The sequence below is a fragment of the Rattus norvegicus genome, chromosome 4 (assembly GCF_021556685.1).
Source record: "Rattus norvegicus strain SHRSP/BbbUtx chromosome 4, alternate assembly SHRSP_T2T, whole genome shotgun sequence".
NCBI lineage: Eukaryota > Metazoa > Chordata > Mammalia > Rodentia > Muridae > Rattus > Rattus norvegicus.
In genome coordinates this window covers 172,253,194-172,274,691 of record NC_141537.1, presented here as the reverse complement: position 1 = coordinate 172,274,691, position 21,498 = coordinate 172,253,194, and the positions used below count along the sequence as shown (strand labels likewise).

General features: G+C 44.1%; 1 protein-coding gene across 4 annotated transcripts in view; it reads right to left on the bottom strand.

The window, feature by feature from the left end:
- Positions 1-21,193, bottom strand: part of Ptpro (protein tyrosine phosphatase, receptor type, O) — a 210,925-nt gene extending 189,732 nt beyond the window's left edge. For 2 of the 4 annotated variants that reach the window (XM_087659075.1, XM_087659076.1), the window contains exon 1: positions 20,765-21,185. In XM_087659075.1, coding sequence (XP_087515201.1) covers positions 20,765-20,839 — 75 coding nt within the window. In that variant the 5' untranslated portion in view covers positions 20,840-21,185. 4 annotated transcript variants of the gene reach the window in all.
- Between the last annotated feature and the right edge of the window lie 305 nt (positions 21,194-21,498).

Genomic DNA, 21,498 nt, shown 5'->3' with positions numbered 1-21,498 from the left:
ACTACAGCACAACATAGGATGTGAAGACTGGAGACATACTGGAGAGGTGGTGAACTAGGAATTTACTTCAAGGCCCAGAAGAATGTGGCCTTTCTCAGAAAACTCAGAAAGAGATTTATATGTTTTAATCAAGGCCATAGGATAACACTCATCTTGCTCAACTGTGTCCCCTTTTGCTAAATGATTTAGCTACCCGTCCTCCTGCCTGACACCAGAACTCGATTTTCTTCTTTTTATATCTCAAATTTCCTACTCCTCCTCTTAGCCACACCGAGCAGATACAGAGGTTTCTTGTGAAGACTGGTGGGTGCTCTACTCCACAAAATCCCACCAGGGGGAACATCGAGCTTGCCTGAGTTCAGTGTTAGACAATGCTGAACAGGATCTGCTCCTTGGGTCTTTCCCTGTTCCTGGCAAGTGGCAGACAACTTCCTCTGGCTCTATACTGAGAGAACAGGATGGGAAAGGAGACTTCAGAAGCCCCAGCTGGCTGCTGTCACCTCCAAGGCAGCACACATCAGGAGTGACTGGATGACGCACAAGGAGGCATTCCGAAATTTTGGTGGGAAGATCTATGGGAAGGAAATCCGAGGCAAGACTCTGTATGTTCCTGCAGTAGTGGGACTTTCTCAGGGAACAGAGAGGGGAAACATAGTAGTCACTCTGCTATGTTCAACCCTGAAACTCCTCCTGTGCAGTTAGTCTGTGTGTCAGGGATCAGGGAAGCTCTAAGGTTTAAGAGTCAAAAGAAACAAGGAAGTGAACACAGAAGGTCTTAAAGAAAAGATGCTTTGGGCACGAGGCCAATCCTAGTAGTCAACTTTCTCAATTCGATTCACACTTTCTCCTTGAATCTTAAATGTCTAGAAGAATTCACAAAACTTAAAAGCAGTGAGGGGAGGGCTGTGGGAAGATAGTTAGGATGTGTATCTGAGCTGTAGAAAGGCTTTTCCCACGTCTTTGTCCTTCAGTGGTTTCCTGTATTTCTCAAGACCAGAGGGAGTGGAAATCAGGGCTCCAGAAACAACTTCACAGACCACAGCCCCAGAAGATGTAGTCACATTGTAACGCAGTCACCGAAGACTGCTGGGTCCTGTGTGGAGTGGTGTAAGTTGCCTGCACTCTAGACTCAGGAGTTGTGCGAGCCTCCAGCCAGAGCACACATTGTGGCTGAGTTCTGCTGCTTTCACGGATCATTCCAAGGCAGTGAGTATGAGGAGGCAAGAGGGAAAAAGGACGGACTCCAGAGATAGAGCATGGACCAGAAACATAGAGACCAGGGAAGAGAGGGAATGATAGGTAAAAAGACAAGGGGAATGAAGACAGGATAGTTCTCAGTTGAAATGTTTAGCTCCTTGGATCCCTCGAACAGTTTTGTACATGATGAAAATCATGTGAGGTTTGGACCCCGGGAAATAAAATGTGCGACAATGGGGTGGTTCGCAGCGCGGCAAGCAGAGGAATTCTTGAGCAACGGCACTGTGTTAAAGTATTCAGGGCTTGTCATGGAAGTATGTGCCGTGGAAGTGAGAGATCGGCGTGCTAGGCCATCTGGTGAGAGGCACTGTGTCAGTCTCCCAGATGGTTTGTGAAAAGAGAAAGACTCGATACTGAATGGAGATCAGCATATGAAAAGAGCCACGGAATCGCACATGTGAACGCCTGTTCTTCTGTAGAGCCGTCGGGAAACTTCACTCTCCACTCTGATCTCACACCATCTGAAAGATCTGAAATTTCCAACGCGGGACTGTTCCAGTAATGTACACACACCGAACTTGCTTCCGCTTCTTTTAACCAGAAATGGTGGTGTCGGGAAGGAGGCGGCGTCATTCCTCTCCCTGACTTACGTGGACTCACTCAGGTTTTACGGTTTCCTGCAGGGAGAGCTGGTAGACTACGAAGGCGCCGATTCAGCCTTCTCAATGGTCAACACCGCGTCCGTGAAAAGCACTCTATGTCTCTGAGAGGGTCAGCTAGTGGGGTTAAATTTTCTAAACACATTTCCACAACCATGTGGATGATGTTCACTTTTGATTCTCAATATCATGGGACGGATTTCCCACATTCACATGACGCTGGGGAGGCAACGCTAAGAATGCTCAAAAACAGGAAATTCAGAGGGGTGCACATTTCTTCTTATTATTTCATTTTTTTTAAAGACAGAATTATTTTTTCTATCATATGCAAATTTCTTTAATAAAATAAAAAGATAATACATATATTCTCATAGATCTAAATTATATTTTGAATGCTTGTAAGAATACTATCAATATTTTTATTAACTAACATTTCTGCTTTATTTGTTAATATTCCAATGATTTTCCTCTTTTTCTTATTCTTTTCTCATATGCTACAACCTGACTGCAGTTTTCCTTCCCTTCCCTCCTTCCTTCCTCCAGTCTTTCCCCGCACCTCTCCCAGACCACTTCACCTCCCCTCAGAAAAGAGCAGAACTTCCAAAGGACATCAACACAATACAGCTTAGCAAGCAACGGTAAGACCAGGCGCAAATTCTCACATCAAGGCCGGATGAGGCAACCCAATAGGAGCAAAGGGGTCCCAAAGGCAGGCAAAAGAGTCAGAGACAGCCCGTGCTCCTACTGTTAGAAATCCCACAAGAACACTTAGCAACACATGTAATATATGTATACAAAGGACCCAGGTCAGACCCAGACAGCCTCCCTGCTCTCTGGGAGCCCACTTGAGTCCTGCTCAGTTGCTTCTGTGGTTGTGACCTTGTGATGTCCTCCATCCCTCTGGCTCCTTCAATCCTCCCTTCAGTCCTCCTACAGGACTCTGAGCTCTGCCCGATGTTTAACCGTGGGACTCTGCATCCGCTCCCATCAGTGGATGACGTCTCTCTGGTGTCTCTGATGATGATTATGCTACGCTCCGGTCCCAGCACATCTTACAGGCATGGCACTGTAGGTCGGAGGTTTTGTGGCCATGTTGGGGTACCAGTCCCTTTGTTTGAGGCATACATGGTTATAGGAGATGGTCTCTTCAGGCTCAGTGTCCCCCATTGCAAGCAGGCCTTGCCAGCATCACCCTCATAGATTTATGGGGTTTCCATTGCACTGGACTTCCACCTCACTCCTGAAATGTCCTCCTCCCAATCGGAAAGACAGAGTGTATCTATCTTACATTTGGTTAGATACTGGTAATGATTTATGTAGTCTCATACACAAACCCACCTTCCACCCAGGATGGGTTCACATGAACAGTGAAGCTTATTTTTACAACTTTTACATTTTAATTCATGTTCAGTGGCCACCTCTTGAGGCAAATTTTGTTCCTCTAATCCTACATTTCCTTTGTTCCCCATATAACACTTTTATTAGTGTCTCGAGAATTTCTTACACATCTGCAATGTACTTTTAATCATATCTAATCCTCACTCTTCCCCCTAATTCCTCAAAGCTCCACTCTCCACCCCCCCAACTCTGTGTCTTTTGCTAACCAATTCTTCAGGAATTTTCTACAATTTGTTTGGATCACATTCATCGCCCCCCCCCCAGGATCCCCCTTTTTGCTCCCACCCAACTTTCTGTCCTCCATCAGTTCCAATTTCGATGCCCAAATATATGTTCTCAGAACTATGCGATAACTGAATTGCTCTGGAGGTGAATGGATGGGGCAAAGTATGAATACAATTTTGACCTTACATTCAAATTCATGTTGGATTAAGATGACAGGCTTTCACAAAAGCCAGAAAATAATGTATTTTGCATGGGCATTTTGTTGTCCTTGTGGTGACTGTGTTGTTGGATAATCATCTCCAAACCAACATCCTCTCCCACATTTGCCTGTCGGCTGCCAGGCCTATGGTTAGGCTGCCAGTTTATCCAAGTCTCCGGGGAAATGGCCAAGGTGAACAAGAGGGAAATACAGTTAGACAAGTAATTTTTCAACTGTTAATGTGATAGGGTGGGGTCGGGGAAGGAGAGCCTAGCTCATGTCTACGGGGAATTCAGACATGCCTGAAAAAAATCACTGTGACAGAAATGACATTGATTGACTTAAAACTGACAAGCTCCAAGGAGAGAATCAAAACATAAGGCACAAGCTTGGCCCAGAAAAGGAGTCTTTATATCTCAAGAGGAGAATAAATTTTGAGAGCATGGGCAAAGATGCTGAAGTGGGTAAAACTGATATCCAAAACGTAGAGCCTAGAAAGGCAGCAGTGGTACCTGGGGGAAACAGGAGTTCAGAACAAATGTCCCTTGCGACATTAAGAACCTAGCAGGGCTCTTTGTAGGAAACAGAGTAAAACATAGGCTATGCTGAGCCCGGATGCTCTGTAGTCGGGGTTAGTGTTATAAACACACATTCTCTTACAAACCCCAGAAAACAGTGATGAGAACTGTGCTGGCCATTTAACTGGACCCAAATATGTATTGATAAGAATGAGTGAATGATAGCTGCCTATAGCATGAGGCAGATAACTATGGGCCACCCACATAGACTCAAAAGTAATACTGGTAGCACCGTGTGTACTAGGATGCACACTCACATTTATTAAGGGTTTGATCACCAATAAATGATAGAGCTGACATAGAAGTATTGTCATCTTCTAGAAACCTCTCAGGACATTGATGCAACAGGGAATTCCACTTACATACTTAAGCTGTGAGTACAAGTGACCGTCCATTAACTCAGGTCTGGCCCACTTTATAAAAGGGAGGTGCTTGAGTTTGAACGGAAGACTTCCGGGACACACAAGCAGACACACAGAGTCAGGACAAGAAGGAAAAGCTCTTAATAAGGTAAAGGAAGCAGACCACGTCATCTTCTCTCATAGGGTAGCATCCTTAAATGGCACTTTACAGTTTACAAAGCGTGTTCACGGGTTACCTCATTTAGACTTCACGGCGCTCCCGTGAGACGGAAGTGATGAAGCGTCCTTTTGTTCCCCAGAGAGGTGCTGTAGCTGAGTGATGGGGGGTGAGGGAACTTTCCTTGGTGGCCTTACTTGATGGCCAGCTTACCTGACCTGAGGCAAACACTGATTTTATTAAATCTCCATCACAAGGAAGGCCCATTCAAAAATTCTTCCAAGTCAAGACTTTAGGGAGATGAGGAGCCACAAAAGCAGGCCCACCTCTCACGGCGGCACAGCGCTCTGTCAGACACCGTCCGCTCCCTCAAAAAATTACCATAGAACAGATTGAGAGCTAAATATGAACTGTGGAATGTTCCAGTTAAAGCAGGGACCTCGTTTCATTCAGCTCAACTCTAGACAGATAAGATAGAAGACATGATGAAGACCCCTCCCCCTCCGCCTTTGTAAACTCTCAAACGCTCCCAGTCCCAGGCTGAGGCCATTTATGCAGAAGACGCTCTGGCTGGTTGATTATATCAGTGTCTGGGCATTCTAAAGAGGGAGCTGTCACCTTCTGGGGGCTGTAATTTGTAAGAAGTCATCATCACTTAAAAGACTCTCAGCTACGGAGTTTATGATCCCACTGATAAAAACTGAAAAACACTTTTTTTTAAAAAACAAAAGGAAAAATAACCATTTGAGGGCAAATGCAATAAGCCTTTTCAAATCGTGTTGGCAGGTCATGTTTTTCTTCCACATCTTTTTAAAGACACTCTAATAAATTAAATAAAATGGATAGGAAAACAAACAAAACCCGTATCTCCAGGTATGCCTTCTCCTCGTGAAACCAATTTCCCAGAACAGTCAGATATGTAATAGCAGGCCTCCTGGGGATGTGATTTTTTATTCAACTTGACATGCAAGTCGTGAGTAATTAATTATGTCTTCTATTTACACGTTGTCAGATAAGAGTATTAAACAGAAGAGCTGAGAGCTTCACCGAATGCCACCATTAATCGGTTTAATTTGCAAACCTAATGCAATCAAAAGGAAGACATTAGTGTAAAAACTGTTGTTGTCCTTTCTTAAAGGGATAGGCATGTTTTATGGGTAAGAGTCACACAAAGCCAGGAAGCCATGGCATCTCAAGTTGCTATCTACGTTGTGGGCTGGAGAAGGTGTGGACAGACACACGTTGAGAGTGGGCATCTTCCTTCCCAGTTCGTTACAGCTCAACTCTGAGTAATTATCCAACAAGGTGGAGAAGCCCCTCCTGCCCTGAAAGGTAGGGCATGATAAATGGAAGCACGAACCTGATGTTTGTGAGCTCACAGAACCTGACAGCGGGCTTTGGTGTGCAAGCACGTGGCTGACAGATTGGTGGGCAAAAATTAGGTTGAGAAACACCGGGAAGGTTTTGGATGATCAAGGATTGTTATCAGGATGAACCCCTGCCGGATTTCTAGCCAAATGTCAGCCCCCACAAAAGGGCTTAAGAGAAGATTCAGTCACAAGAGTCTCGAGACACTTCTGTAGTAGGATGGAGGGAGGGAGGAAGACAGACAGACAGACAGACAGACAGACAGACAGACAGACGGGAAATGAAGACCACATCGGACAAAGTGTGTTGTGTGTGAGGCATTGTGCTTCTAGCTATCCCATGCAAAGAGCAGGGACTCTTTATTGCTCCTTCAGAGCATCTCTGTAACTCAGCTTCTCCATTACCGAAATAATTGTAACTCGGTAGGAAGCCACGCAAGGACAGGATGAGATCATTTGTAGAACATAGCATGAAAGTCCTTCGTGTCAATGGTGTCCCTGGTGTCATCACCATCGGGAGTGAGGCAGTGAAGCTGGGACGGATTGGTACGATCTCTGCCAGTTACTCTCGTTGCTTGGTTCCTTGGGGGACCCGTTGATATGACCCTGTTTGCAGAGCCTTGATTGGTGAGTTAGCATTTGTGCCTACAACTGGTTCTTGATTCCTCCCACAGGATTGGTCCCTGGAACCCTGGTGGTATCAGTATCTGTAAATGGCAGAATCTCTAAATGGTGTCATCTAGGCACACCCTTCTATATATTGTAAGCAATTCCTCGCTTATTTAGAGCAGATACTGTGGTATAAACACTACACAGTTGGTGGACTGAATTTCTTCTGAATTAGTAATAGAAAAAGTGCCTGCATGTGGTCAGTGGAGGTACAGTGTTCTGGAGACTTCCAATGTGAGATTGGACAAGTCAACAGATGTGGAAACCGACAGACAGAGAGTGTTGGCTGTACATTAACACTGCTGGCGTTCTCTGTTTGTTTGGGGGCTGCCAGCATGCAATTTTAACACACAGCTTTAAATAAAGAAAAATCCTGGAGAGGAAATTCCACAATTATGAGACTACATTAACACAAATTATAATTATTATGGTCACAAGAGTAATTTTTAGTCACATCCAAAGGAAACAAATTTGAAGGCATGCCAACGGTTACAACATAAATCTGGAAAAAAAAAATACATTCGTGTCCCATTTGTCTGTACAAGTGGCTACAGATTAACGTGTAAACCACGGGATGCAGGAGAGTTTAAGTCTAGGGACTAATTTACTGAGCTACCCAAGCAACAGAGGATTACTTTATCTAATTAAGACAGAGAACTCGTATTTAGAATTAAGCATTTGCATTCAACAGCAAATTCAGAATTATAAAAGCAATTAAAGCTAAAATGAGGTATGATAATTTTCCATGCTTGCCGCTGTGGAGTGCGTCCTAATGTGTGCGGGAGGAACTCTGGTGCAGAGTCACTTGGGGGCACAGACTTTACTCTCCGTTCAGGGCTTGAATCCATCCACGTCTTGTTCAAGCCTCCTAAACCTGGTTGAATCTTCTCATCCCACATCAATCTCGCGAGAGTACAGCTCAGTCTGCAACTGGCCGCAGAATAAACTCGAGTTTGTCACTGATAATGTTTTATTAAGGTCTTTGGTATTTTGTGTATCTCCAAAATGATTGCACATTTATTTTAATACCCTGCTTTCCCTACAGATGTGCTCATTGATTTCCCCTGACTTAATCTCCATCAAATCTATTGAACGGGACTCACCCGAGCTTTTATTTCTTTATCAAAACAAACGTTCCTTCAACCCCTATGCCCTGGTCTTCATTAGTGTGTATTCTCCTTCTTCTTCGGGCTAATGGGCTACTGTGTCTAAGCTTTTTACAGTGTTCTCATATACTGTCCCTTAAGCTTTCCTGTGTCCACGTTACCTTCATCTACGCTACAGATTTTTTCTGACCACACGACTTCATTTCAGGAGATGGCTCAGCGGTTAAGAGCACTGACTGCTCTTCCACAGGTCCTGAGTTCAATTCCCAGCCACCACATGGTGGCTCACAAGCAACTGTAATGGGATCCGACGCCCCCCTCTGGAGTGTCTGAAGACAGCGACAGTGTCCTCACATATATAAAATAAACAAATCTTTAAAAGAAGAATGGGCACAATCTCATCCTCACAGGAGAGCCTGGATACGTTTAAGGGTGAGCAGTTGAACTAAACATTTTCTTCTTCTTCAAAACTCTTCCAACCACCACACTTTCCACTCAGACTTTGGAAACTCACCTTGCGCACTCTATTTCGTTCTAATTTATTTCACATGGTTCATGACGTGCCCTAAGGTAATCCGCTACAAAAAACAGACTGTTCTTTGTCAACCAGCCACCTATCGTGGTTCTATCCCACCAGGGCAACTTCATGACGCCACTTTCCTCTGCTCCTCTGAAGTCGCTGGGGTGTGTCCTCAGTGTTGGTGTGAGCATTGTGAATGGGGCTGTCTTAACTCTTGGGTGTTTTAAGGATTTGCAAGCCGAGTCTTATGAACTGCAGATAAAAATGTGCAACCTCCTTCAAAATAAACTCCAGTCTGCGGGCTAATAGTATTTTGTGTTTTAGTCCTTTCCAATTTTGCATACATTTTCCTAAAATGTTATGCATTTATTCAGATAGACTCACTTCCCCTGTGAATGTCATTATCTTATTTCTGAGCTGCTATAGGCAAGAGGCTAAATCTGTCAGCTGGTAAGTTAAAATATTTAGGGGACTGACAGACACAATAAAAACCCAGCAAGCTAAACAACAAAAGCACTAAGGTGAATCTTGGAAATCTTTATGGACTTACACAAAGTCGAAAGCAATGGCTGGGGCCATGGCTCAGTGAGTAAAATCTGAGCAGTGTGGACCTTACCTCTGTAACTCTAGCATTGCAGGCAGAGAGTGGGATGTGAGCGGACACAGTGGGCTAGCCCAGCCTAAATGGTTAAGTTCCAGATTCAGTGAGAGAGAAACCCTGCCTCAAAAAATAAAGGAGTGTGGTAGAGGGAGATACCAGAGTTAATGGTTCCCCGGCTGCTACACACAGGCGAGCAGACTCACACACTCACATGTATACACAAATGCATACATCCCCCTCCTAGGTACACACAGATAAATGTACAGAAAAAGGGCCCCGTAGCCTTCATTTCACCTCCTCTGGTGGTAGCAACGTTGCCTATCGAAATAAGAAAAACACCCAAACTATGAAACTGTCATTGGTAACCATCCTTCTGACTCCACCAGTCGCACACGTACTCGTGAAAATATACACGTTTGGGGTTCAGGGATGCACTTGGGCACATGTACAAGTTGGAATGTGGGCCTGCGGAGACAGCCAGATCTTACAGCTATGAATGGTTCAAGGGAACTACCGTCACAATCAAGAGAAAACCTTGGCCATATCCCAAGGCTTCCTCAGGCTGCCCCTTTACAGGTGCACACATATACTCTTCCCATGTTCCCCACCCCAAGCCTTGGTAAACAGGAATCAATCCCCCAGCTCAGTGACTTCACTCTCTCAAGAATATTGCATAAGTATAACCACACAGAATGCCAGATTTTAAGCTCATTGCTTCACTCAGTCTACTCTCATTGAGGTGATGTCACTACGTCCTCATCGCCATACATGGATGGGCCACGGGTTCTAACGCTTCCCATGCGTCGTGATGGTCGTCCACATCTGGCTGGTACAACCCCCCAGGTGCAGGCTTTCTTTGGGTGACTCTGAAGCCTCCAATATGTTAGTTGTTAGGATAAAAGTTTCAGAATTGGGTGAGAAGGGTCAGGAGACGGTGACACTTTAGTGTGTAAAGTGATGTCTGTCGTATGTTCGGGGAGGGGTCCATCTGCCCTGGTCTTCCCAGAACAGGTCAATTCATGTCGGTTACCCCGGTATAATGATCTCTTTGCTCACAGAAGTGCCCCAGTTGGTATGACAAATCATATAACCACCGTGGTTCTCATTCCTCCATAACCCTGAGAGAATCAATACGGGGCCTGCTCAGCTATGGTGGGGTTGGTGTTTTGAGGCTGTTCTCTATACCTGTGGAGTGGCCCTGTAGAGTCCAAGAGATTAGATCCATCTTCTTGTCCTGAAGGACAGTCTTACTGAAGTCTCTTCTGCCCCTGCCTGCTTCTTCCCTCATATAAAATGATTCTGTCAGTTTTATGATTGAGGGCGGGAGCTGAGCTCATGACAAAGAGCCGCGCCCATGGCTACTTTCCAATCAGTTAGAAGGCGAGGTCCTGAGGATTCTAGCTTCAGTCCGACCCAAAAGCTGCAGGCCTACAGTGAGCTTCGCTGAGACCAGCTGCTCAGTTCTAGGCCAATTACCCAGCCCCAGGGCGCAAGGTCAAGCAAGAGAAGAGTGTCACCCATTCTTATGTGAAAGGAAGTTCCCTCCGAGGGTAGGAAACTAGAAGTCAAGGGATTCAGGCTAGGCTACTGGAGGAATAGAAGGGACAGTAACACACAGGGCCACCCCTGCTTTTCTCCCATGAATAGGGCAGTGCACTGCTGTCATACTGCTAGTACAGAACACAGTTAGAATACAAGTCAGAATCTTTACTTTTCCACCCAGTAGACAATCTTTGCTCTTTACTTTCTTATGATAGGATTTGGTTTAGAAAAAGTGGGAAATAAAATCCTGTCAGTATGACATTGGAAAGCTCTGCGAGTGGTTTGATTTTCAACCGCTCACACTGACAGACAGCACTCATGCAAGCAACAATCCCCTTACCCTCAAATTCCTGATCTGCGTGTCATGCCTGTGATCAGTATCTATGATAATATATGCCCTTAATTAGTGTAAATACATATGTGTGAATCTTATATAATTGGCCCTTGGGCTTATGGTTTAATGGAACAAATTTCAGAAGGCTGAAAAAATATAAAGGCTTGAAAAACTATAGCACAGTTTAGAAAGAAGAACATGCATGTTAGGGCAATTTAATGGTTTTTGACTGTATATATGAACCCACATACATATATGTATATGTATTTTGAATAGACATAGGGAACAAGTTTGGAATACATATTTCCAGAGGGTAGTGAGTTTGAGGTCTACCGTTTAGGAAGAAGCCTTCTTCTTTTTCTGTCTGTGTCTGTTGTTTTGTTACAGTGTCTACTTTGAATTCTTAATATATTAATATAAAATCATTGTGACTATTGATACACATCTGATTCAGGTGTCGTTGAATACTGCAATTGAAGAGTTCCCCACTTCAGATCTGTGAAAGACCATCAAGGAGGCTGATTGGAGACTTCAGCACAGCAACAAGAATTTCAACAGAAAGTCTTCCTACTTCTCCATTAAGAAAAAGGAAAGGCGTTCTACAGATCAAGGAGTTGAAACAATTCCAGTAACAGGACACAGGTGAACATAGCTTTAAAGACCCTGTAGGCTTTTTGAGTTTCATATGCATAAAATATAAATCCAAGAATTCAGCCCCGTATAACCTGAACGGTAGCTGAGTTTTAGCAGATTTTGACAATTAAAAACAACAAGAATAACGATGACTTCACCAGTGCTTAAGCTCAGTTTCTACAGCCCGCTGTATTTAATTCTAAACTCTTGCAATCACTTTAGTGAAAAGTTTTGCATACAAGCATTTCCATATTGCGAATCCCTGGAGTCTAACCACTGTGAGTGAAGCCTGTAGCCGGTTCTGAGAGACTAATTAAAAAGTATAATTTGGTTAGGGAAAACCGAAGAGGGAAATTCCACAGCACAATGCATAATAAGTTTGGTCACATCTTGCCACTTCCTTTAAGTGTAAATAATGGTTCATATCAGTGCGTTTTAACCCAAAATGCCTGGTTCTCTTTTGTATCTTGAAGAGGAGAACCACATATCTCAATGTTTAAAGACGCATCACAGACAACGTACACTTAATTTTGTTTCTGTTTGTGGTTTCGTTGTTGTTGTTGTTGTTGAATCTCATGGTGTTTTCTGGGAATTGTAATCCTCTGGCTTTGCTTCCAGACCCTCAGCCCAGTGCGGGATCCTGGGGGCATGACACCACACCCAGTTTTCTTTGATAGTGAACTTAAGAGCTAGGAATTTGAAGATGCTATGTTTCCCAGAGAGGCAGGAGGGAGAATCAGGAGTTTAAGGTCCTCATCAGTTTCAGGTCAAATTTGACTAAAAGGCTTTGTTTTAAATAAATATTCATAATTTTAAGTACAGTTAAATATTAGGCATTTTCTAGTGACAACTATGTCACACTTTTCTTGGTGGTCTGGGGCAAGAACACACCTGACACAAATTGGTTTTCTTTTTACTGTAATAGAATACTTGACAGAAAGGAATACACAGGGGAAGAGTTCCTTTTCTTTTCCTTTCTTTTCCTTTCCCTTCCTTCTTCTTTTTTTTTTTTTTTTAAATCCTTTTTACGTGTGTTAATGCTTTTCTGCAGGTATGTGTACCAAGTGCATGCATTTCCCATAGAGGCCAGAAGAGGGCACTGGATCCCCGGAACCAGAGCATCAGACAGTAGTGCGCCACCACGTGGATGCTGGGAGCCGAACCTGGGTCCTCTGCCAGAGCAGCCAGTGCTCTTAACGACTGAGCCAACAGGAAGGGAATTTCTTTTGGTTCTCATTTTGAGGTTCTATATTTATATGAGGTTCATAGTTGATTAAAGTTTTAAATTTATTAGTTTATTTTAAATTAATATATAAATTAAATTTAGATTCGCTTAAAGCAAGAATTTCTAATACCTTTTAACTCTGTATATGCAACTTGAATTGTTTTTACATTCATTTTTTTTTGTGTGTTATGTGAGAGTACATGAGTGCCATGAAACATGTATGTTCCTTGGAAGGCAACTTCCCAGAATCCTTTCCTTCTGACATGTGGGTTCTTGGATTAAACTTGGGCCACTGTGGTGGACAGCAAGTACCTTTACCTGCTCAGCCCTGTGACGGGGCCTTTAGATGGCCTTTCTTCTCACAAATTCACGGAGTGATGGGTCTCATTGCTTTCAGCCACGGATGTGAAAGTACAAATAATTTAATTACACTTTCTCCCTGATTCTGGTTACACTTGGCCAACAGACAAAAATGAAACTGAAGTTATAGAAAGCCACTAGAACTAACCAGAGTTTACCACAGTAACAAATGCAGTAAAAGACCATTCACATAAACCAATCTGCCCCAGGATTATTTAAAGTGAGCATACACAAGTGGGTATATTCTTCAAATATGTGTTTTTGTATTTCAGCTGCTTGAAGCTTTCATCATCTGTTTGTCAAGCTATATGCTAGAATTTTAATGAGCACAACATTAATTCAATTAGCGTCTCGTGCCCACCAGTTACATTGAAAAAGAAAATGCCGGTGCCTCAGGATATAGCTCGTGTTTAGCCTTCGACCACTCGATGCTTCTATGTCTTTTCTGTACTCTCTTACATGCCCTCCACGTGAACACACATCTAACTACATCGTGTGACATGTTTCCGATTCTGTATCTCTGCCCCCTTTATGCCCACTGCGGTTAACAAGTGGCCGTTAGCCACTCTTTCCCTCAAGCATTAGTCAATTCTTGGCATCTAATGGATGATCAGTAAGTGATTGACTGGATGTAACCAGACAATAAATCACTGTCCTGCAATCCAAATGACAGACATCATACTGAAGAGGGAAGGTAATTTCCCAGTGCTCCCTGGTTTCTGGAAAAGACTGAGCCAGCAGCAATCGTGGATAGGCTGCTCGCTCAGGAAAACCAAAAGGCAAAGAAAATGAACTAAGTTGACAAGGGGCTTGATAGTGCAAGATCATAAACAGGAGCATGTGGGCTTGCCATATTCTCATCCATAAACAAGCCGACTGATCTGTATTCCGGGGGAAGAAATAGAACAAAATGAATGTCTCAGTTGTCTTAAGAGAGTTGAATGAAATAGCACACACACAAAGAAATATTTATCATTTGAATCATATATATATAATTGGATCTATAGATTGAAAATATAGATGAGTGTTCTTGCCTTTGCCATTTAGTAATAAAAGCTCATGAATCACCAGTGCAAACTAGGTTTCTTTGGTGTATCATTTACTTTAAGACAGGAACAGTTTTCTCAGGAGAGTGAATGGCACTTTGTTCTTCTTTGGAAAAAGCATTCTAAGAACAGCACATGTATGTGGAGTGGCTCAGTGAGCAAAGGCACTTACCACCAAGCCTGCCTGTCAGAATTCCATCCCTGGGACCCACAGAGCGAAGGAATAAACTTTCTCCAGCAAGTTGTCTTTTACTCCACAGGTGCACATAACACAGATACGAATTTTGGATAGCATGTATATTTGCACAATTAGATGGTGGTGGTCCATCTGTTTTCATTAGATTTCATTTCATTCCCACGCCATTCGTTTTCTTTCACAAATTACGTGTGTGTGTGTGTGTGTGTGTGTGTGTGTGAGAGAGAGAGAGAGAGAGAGAGAGAGAGAGAGAGAGAGAGATTTGTAATGCAGTACTTGACACAGAAGAGAGAGAGAAGCTGTGTTGTCTGTCAGCATCTAGAAAACCCCAGGAAAGAAAAGATCCTTCACTGTAGAATTAGATGCTGAAATAGTTAAGAAACGTGAGCACAGCATGGTTGTTCCTCTAGCATTGAGGACTCTGTTTGCAAGGGGGGAAATAATCTATTTTTTAATTATTTTTATTTATTTATTTATTTATTTATTTATTTTTGCGGAGTTCTGGAGCACACATAGAAAAGAAAACAAAAACATCAACAGTGGCTGTAGATTGCACGAGAGGTTTTTATAAAGTTGTTTTTTTGTTGTCGCTGTAATTATAGCTTGTGTTTTCACATACTTCCCTCAATGGCTCATAGAAACCATATGGAACCTTCTGGAATCAATAGCGCAAGAGAACGGAGTCTTCGTTGTGCTAACTACTTCACACCTGAACCTGTTCACATTCTTACCTCTTCTACTTACACCAGGGTGAAGTCAAGAAGCAGCTTAAGCGAGGAAGTGTGTGCTCTGATGACAGTTTAAGAGGGGCTTGAGTCCCAACAGGGCAGAGAAGGCGGGATCGCAAGGCAGCCAGCCATTCACACTACATCCAGGAAGCAGGCGGAAATGGGATCAGCCTATAAAATCCCAGGAACCCACTTCCTCTGGTGAGACTCCACCTCCTAAAGGGTCCTCAGCCTCTCAGAACAGTGCCACCAGCTGGGAGCCAAGCGTTCACAGACATAATCCAATGGGGGATATTTTTTCATTTAAACCACGGCGCACGCAATTGACACTAGTGTGCTACGAAGCTCTCGTTCGCTTATTTTAAGCAGGAAAACACGAGACCAATAGGCTCCATAGAAGAGTTGTGTAAGTGATTGGGTAGTGACCCAGGATTAAATCCCTCCACGGGAACTAGCAACAGAGTGGGTTGAAAAGGACCCGTTCCAGGCAGTGTTCTCAACAAGAGTTAGAGGGTCTCCGACGACGGCTAGGAATACAGAAATGTTGACGCAGTAGCAATGGGGAGTGGTGATACGGAACGGGAGCCAAAAATATTTTTAATATACCTGTATTGGCTGTAGGATACACACACACACACACACACGCACGCACGCACGCACGCACGCACGCACGCACGCACGCACTAGCTTCTCTAGGAACCATTCGACCTTAAGCATGTCAATTGTGACTTGCCTTTTTGAGAAAGGAGTCCATCTTATTGTAAGCATAGGTAGACGTGAGCTTGAAATCTTCCTGCTTCAGGCTTCTGAGTGCTTGGTTGGCAGACATGCAACGCCATTCCCAGTTTCCAGGGCTTTTTTTTTTTTTTTTTTTTTTTTTGGTTTTGGTTTGTCCTTTGTTTTTTTTAACTCTGGCTACTCTGCCCAACAACTAACTGTATAACCTTGTACCTTCCAAGTGCTGGGCTTGTGAGCATGCCTGCTTATCACTGCTCCTTTCAGTTTCTCAAATTAATTTTTTAAAATAAATTTTATGTAAACTTTTATTTTATGTAAACAAGTGCTTTCCTCGTGTGTGTGTGTGTGTGTGTGTGTGTGTGTGTGTGTGTGTGTGTGTGTGGTTTGCATACCATAATTGTGCAGTACCTGTGTGACCAGAAGAGGGCGTGAGACCCTCTGAAGCTGGAGTTACAGACAGCTGTGCGCTGTCATGTGGGTGTTGGCAACTGAACCTGGGTCTTTTGCGAGAGCAGTAAGCACTGTTATCTCCCAATCACTTCTCTAGGCCCCAGTTACTGCTTTTTAACCAATAAAAATCAAGTAACCACTCAAGACACATTGGTGATAAAAAAAAATATTATTGAGTACACCTATTTTTTGTAGAAAAAATAATAAGTTTGTGTTTCCATTTGTGATTTTAATAATATATTGGTATGCGATTGATAAAGGTTTACTATTTATAGTGCGTGACTACATTATAATTATGATTATTTAACTGTTATAATGATAGCTCTTCATGTTTTCCTTATATAGACACGTTCACAAGTCAGTTATTATAATATCTCAGAATGCTCGGAAGCTATTTATAGAGTGGAGAAAACTGTTATCCAGTTTATTAAGTTGTTGTCACACTTCTAATGCCAGATGCTAGCACACAGGGGAAGACAACTGTTAGAAGATAAAACTTTATTTCAAAAGAATTTATACCAACCACACTTGGATTCATTAGATGAGGGCCATGAACCCCTGTGTGGTGGAGCTCCTCTCTGCACTGGGCTACACATATAAGAATGGGACATCAGTGGATCCGTGCATCTGGACTCATTACACTAGAGGAGAGGAGGACGGATTTCTGTGGCGCTTGCTCTATAGTTCCCTGTGTTGCCCCACTGCCACCGACCACAGTAGTGGTACCCACATAAAGCTTCTTTCCAAATGCTCAAGACTCAAGTTGGCTGAGGGCAGGACAGGAGGCACAGTGGTTAAAGTGCTTGTTGTGCAAACAGGAAGACCTAAGTTTACATCCCCACCGCCTGTGTAAAAAGCCAGCGGTGGAAACATGTCTGTAACCCCACGAGCGGTCCCCAAAGCTCTCTGGCCAGTGGCCTGTCTTGAACAGTGAGTTCAAGGTCCTGTGAGAGATCCTGTCTCAAAAACATGAATAAGATAAATAGAGAGTGACAGGGAAGGTACCTAATACCAACCTCTTGTCCCTGCATCTGTCACATGGGCACATACTTCACACAACATATAGTGACCTGGTTTATGCTTTAGGCAGAGGCATAGTGTGCATTTTCTCTGTCATACAACAGTAGTCCTTTACATCATAAAGATCTAAGGCAGAAATGTGCACACCCACCACGCAACGCCCACCACTTGCAAACACAGAGGCAGTGAACCATCCACAGAACACTCAAGATAAAATTTCCATGGGAAAACGAGACACGCAGAGTGTGCATGAGAGAGTAAGCAAGAGAGACAGACAGAGACAGAGAGACAGAGAGATCTCAGAGAAAGTCAGAAAGACCACGATCAAAGGCATTTATCCTGAGTAAGAGCTAACTGGCCAATATCATAACACTCAAATATTAAACACAGGTATTTAAAAAAATAAAGTATTAGAGCCCGTTTCAAAGTTAATGATCTTTGATGACATCTAATGCAAGAATAGAAATATGACTGGATAACAAAGGAATAAAGAACCCATGCCAAGCCTACTAGTGAAGCATGGAGCTTCCGGTTGACCATTAATAAGCAACACTTCAGGGAAGACAGACTTCAAATTCCGATGAGGTCATAGTCCGCAGCTTAGTTGACAAAGCACTGGTATTGACTGGGTGGGTGATACAGGAAGCCATTTTCAGGAAAGGCAGTAAAAAGGTGATGTTGTTCTGTTTTTAGCAGGAATTATGGGAAGACATACAAGAGGGAGATACTATATAAGCCTTCCATTGGATCCATAGACAGAAGACTTGAGACCAGAAGGCTCTTCATTGATAACAGAGCTTTGATATCTTTTTTGTATCTAGCTGTACATACTTGCTTACCACAAACATCCATATACAATTCTAAGCATCCCATGGCCAGTATTGGGTGTAGGTCACACCACCTCATGGGTCGCCGCATGAAGTGCAGTGGCTGACTCAGACAACCTGGGCTACCTTGTTAAAGGGACCCATTACTAAAGCCTGCACAAGCAACGCTGTACAAAGCCTTGAACATTCTGCCCCTCCCAGGGTCCCTCAGAGAAATGGGCTATAAGCTGAATATCATACTCATCCCTATCTCCCCACAGCATGAATCCACCCAAATCATAGAAAATATGAAAGTGTAAATCAAGCTTCACAGTTGAAATACTTGACTTACGTTCTTTAGAAATTCGTGCTCATATGGAGGATATAAATATAACACGAATAGACGCTTGTCATAATTAAGGATATGGATTTTTATAGGCGATGGGAGAATGGTTTGTCTCATGCCCATGGACCACGTTAGGTTGTAGCATTGAGATCTGGTTGACGATCTGACATTTAATAATGGGTACTTTTGAGGTTCGTGCCACCACATGCATGGTTACATCCATTTTGCTGGTTCTTTGTTCAGTAGTTGGAATTTTAAAAACCCTCAAAATTATAAAGAGATTATACTGTATTCCCAAAGTGCCATATAGCATACTAACCACACAGAATGTATGATATCTTACTAGATGCCTAATTTAGCGCTTTGAACATCTCTTCTTAACTGTAAGGAAGTGTGATTCAATCAAAGAGCACGTGTGAAAATGCTTTGAAGATTGAGGCTTAGTGGCTTTTCCATTTGTAGGCTTTCCTTTCTCTAGTATGCTTTATACTAAAGTGAAGCAATGTTATCCTTCCACAAAATAAATATTAACAACCTCCCTTGCAACATTATTTATCTCTCATTAGTGTAATACTTCTTTAAGTAGGATTTTTCAGTGATGGGCTATGGTGTGCAGCTTATCATAATAGACATTTGCAGGCAAATGTTAAGAAACACACACCTATTATGTTAAAGAGAGGGAACGTCTGCTACATTTACTCAGAGACCACCACGCTACCCCTGATGGATTTTCTCAGTCTGTTATCATGACTTGAGTTCAAACTTCTGACACATTTTTCTTCCCATTTTAACTTAACATTCAATTTTTCCTCTCAAGCTACATAGTCTCATTTCATCCACTATGAAACAAAACCCAGAAGTTATTACAAAGGCTAAATGTACGTCAGATATTACACAAACACACACACACACCCACACACACACGCGCGCGCGCGCGCTTCTTTGCTATTCTCAGGAAAACATGTACCTCCCTTTTTTCGTCTTAAGCTCTCAAAGGGTGTCATCTAGACATCTGAGTTGTTGCAAAGTCTGACAAACGATTAGAAAAATTAATTATAAAAAAAACCTCAGTACGCATGTTGTATCCGTGGTGTGCACTAAAGAGAAGCGGGTGAAACGGGCAACTGGATTTAGTATTTACAAGATTTTAAAATAAAATAATGACGGACAACTTAAAAATTGAGCACATATGGAATACAGCTCACAACTTCACTCGTGTACTGTTTACCCGGAGACTGCATTTTCCTGTGATCCAGAAGACAAGAAGAAAACATAGAGTAGCTTTGCACTTGTGCTACGGGGGACTCGTGAGTCCCGTTCACTATAACCTTGGGGAGCATTCATAATTAATGACCATATAAGCACGTAGTGACTCCTTAATGCGGAAACATTTGCAGTCATTAACTGCTGACCTACCCAGGCTAGGTAGCCTCGTGGTGCTGAAAGGATAGCTCCGGATCACCTGTGGCCATCCTTGAGTTTCTGGGGCAAGAAGGGAGAAAGGACTAGGAAGAGAAGCAAAACAGACCTTTGGAACCAGGAGTGACGGGGAACCAATTCCTAACTTCCCTTCTTATGCCAAGAAAACCGCTTTTAGAAAAAACAACTGCATGTTTCAAGCGTCAAGATTTTGGTTTTTTTTAGACAGTATTTTCCTTTTCACTTTTTCCTTCAAAGTACAATTTTGAGCCGCACGTTCCAAAGAGGATAAGAAAAGGTGGATTTTATAAATTATATATTCCACCATTAAAATCAGTGGCAGCATCCTGTAACGTGAGGATGAAAGTGTGTAGAGTTTTTACCAGGCATCCCCAAGTGGATGGAGGGTAGGACAGGGAGAGAGACGTCCCCTGGAGTTGAGCTAATTCCTTATTCAATGGAACCCTCTCCCTCACCCCGCCTGGCCAGTGCGTCTGGTCCAGAGCTCAGCGTGTGATTCCCGCAGAAGGCGAATTGATTGAGACAAAGCAGCCTTACCGAGGCTCCACTGGGGGAGGGCGCGAAGGTGAAGTGGCATTGGGGTGCAGTGGGGACCACTAAAAGAAAGTGCCCTCCTTTTTGCCTGAGAAAGCCCTATCCCGCAAGCCTGTCACTGAGGTGGCAGAGTACAAAGGGCGACAACTGGAAGGCTCAAACTTCCAGATCTTTCCACCCGCAGCCCCGCAGCCCACCCGGCACCGCGCTGAGGACAAAGCGTGCGCGGCTGGCGCTCCCCGCCTGGCTACCGCACCCTGAGCGCGCAGCTCCCCACGGCGGGATGGATCCCCATCTCGGAGGACTGGGGGGGGGGGGGGGTCCCTACCTTGAGCAGCACAAAGAGCCCGAGCAGAGGTAGCAGGCGGCGGCCCCCGCGCCTTTCCCTAGGCAGGTGCCCCATCGTGGCGCGACCAGGAACCCGGGAGGGATGGCAGCGCCAGCGGGTCCCCGTGGCGCTTAAAATGACCAGTCCCGGCTGGCAGCCTTAGACCTCGGGCGCCCGGGCGGCTCCAGGCGGCCGCATGTCGCCTGGCAGGTCCTCCTGCGCCTCCGGATGGATCGCTCTCCTCTTCTGTGCCTGACTCCTGCTAGAACGTTCCAGGAGCCGGCGTCGCTTAATGGCTAAGGATGGAGAGGGTGGGGATGGCAGTGGGCGAGGCTCTGCGCCACAGCTACAGCGGTTGCCACGGGAGGCAGGGGTCGGCGTGCAGAGGGAGCTGCCCGGGCTCCGCAGCCCTCAGCGGCCCCTAGCAACAGGGATGTTCTGTCTCAGAGCAAGGAACTCCTCAAGTGCAGATCTCAGGTCCTCCCACCAGGGCCTGCTCGCTTCCCATTGCTAGGCAGCCCCCAGACCACGCTCCGCCTCAGCCCCTCCAGAGTCTCCTAGGAGGATGTGTTTGCGGGGATTTCCCCTCTGCCTCTTATCCCAGGTCCTTCTCAACCCCCGTTCCTTTGCCCTTGTACTCATAGCCACTAGTGACACGTGACACTTAAATGTTTTCCAAAAGAGGGGGGCGAATCTCATGTGCCCCCAGCCCCACACTCACCTCAGAAAATTGT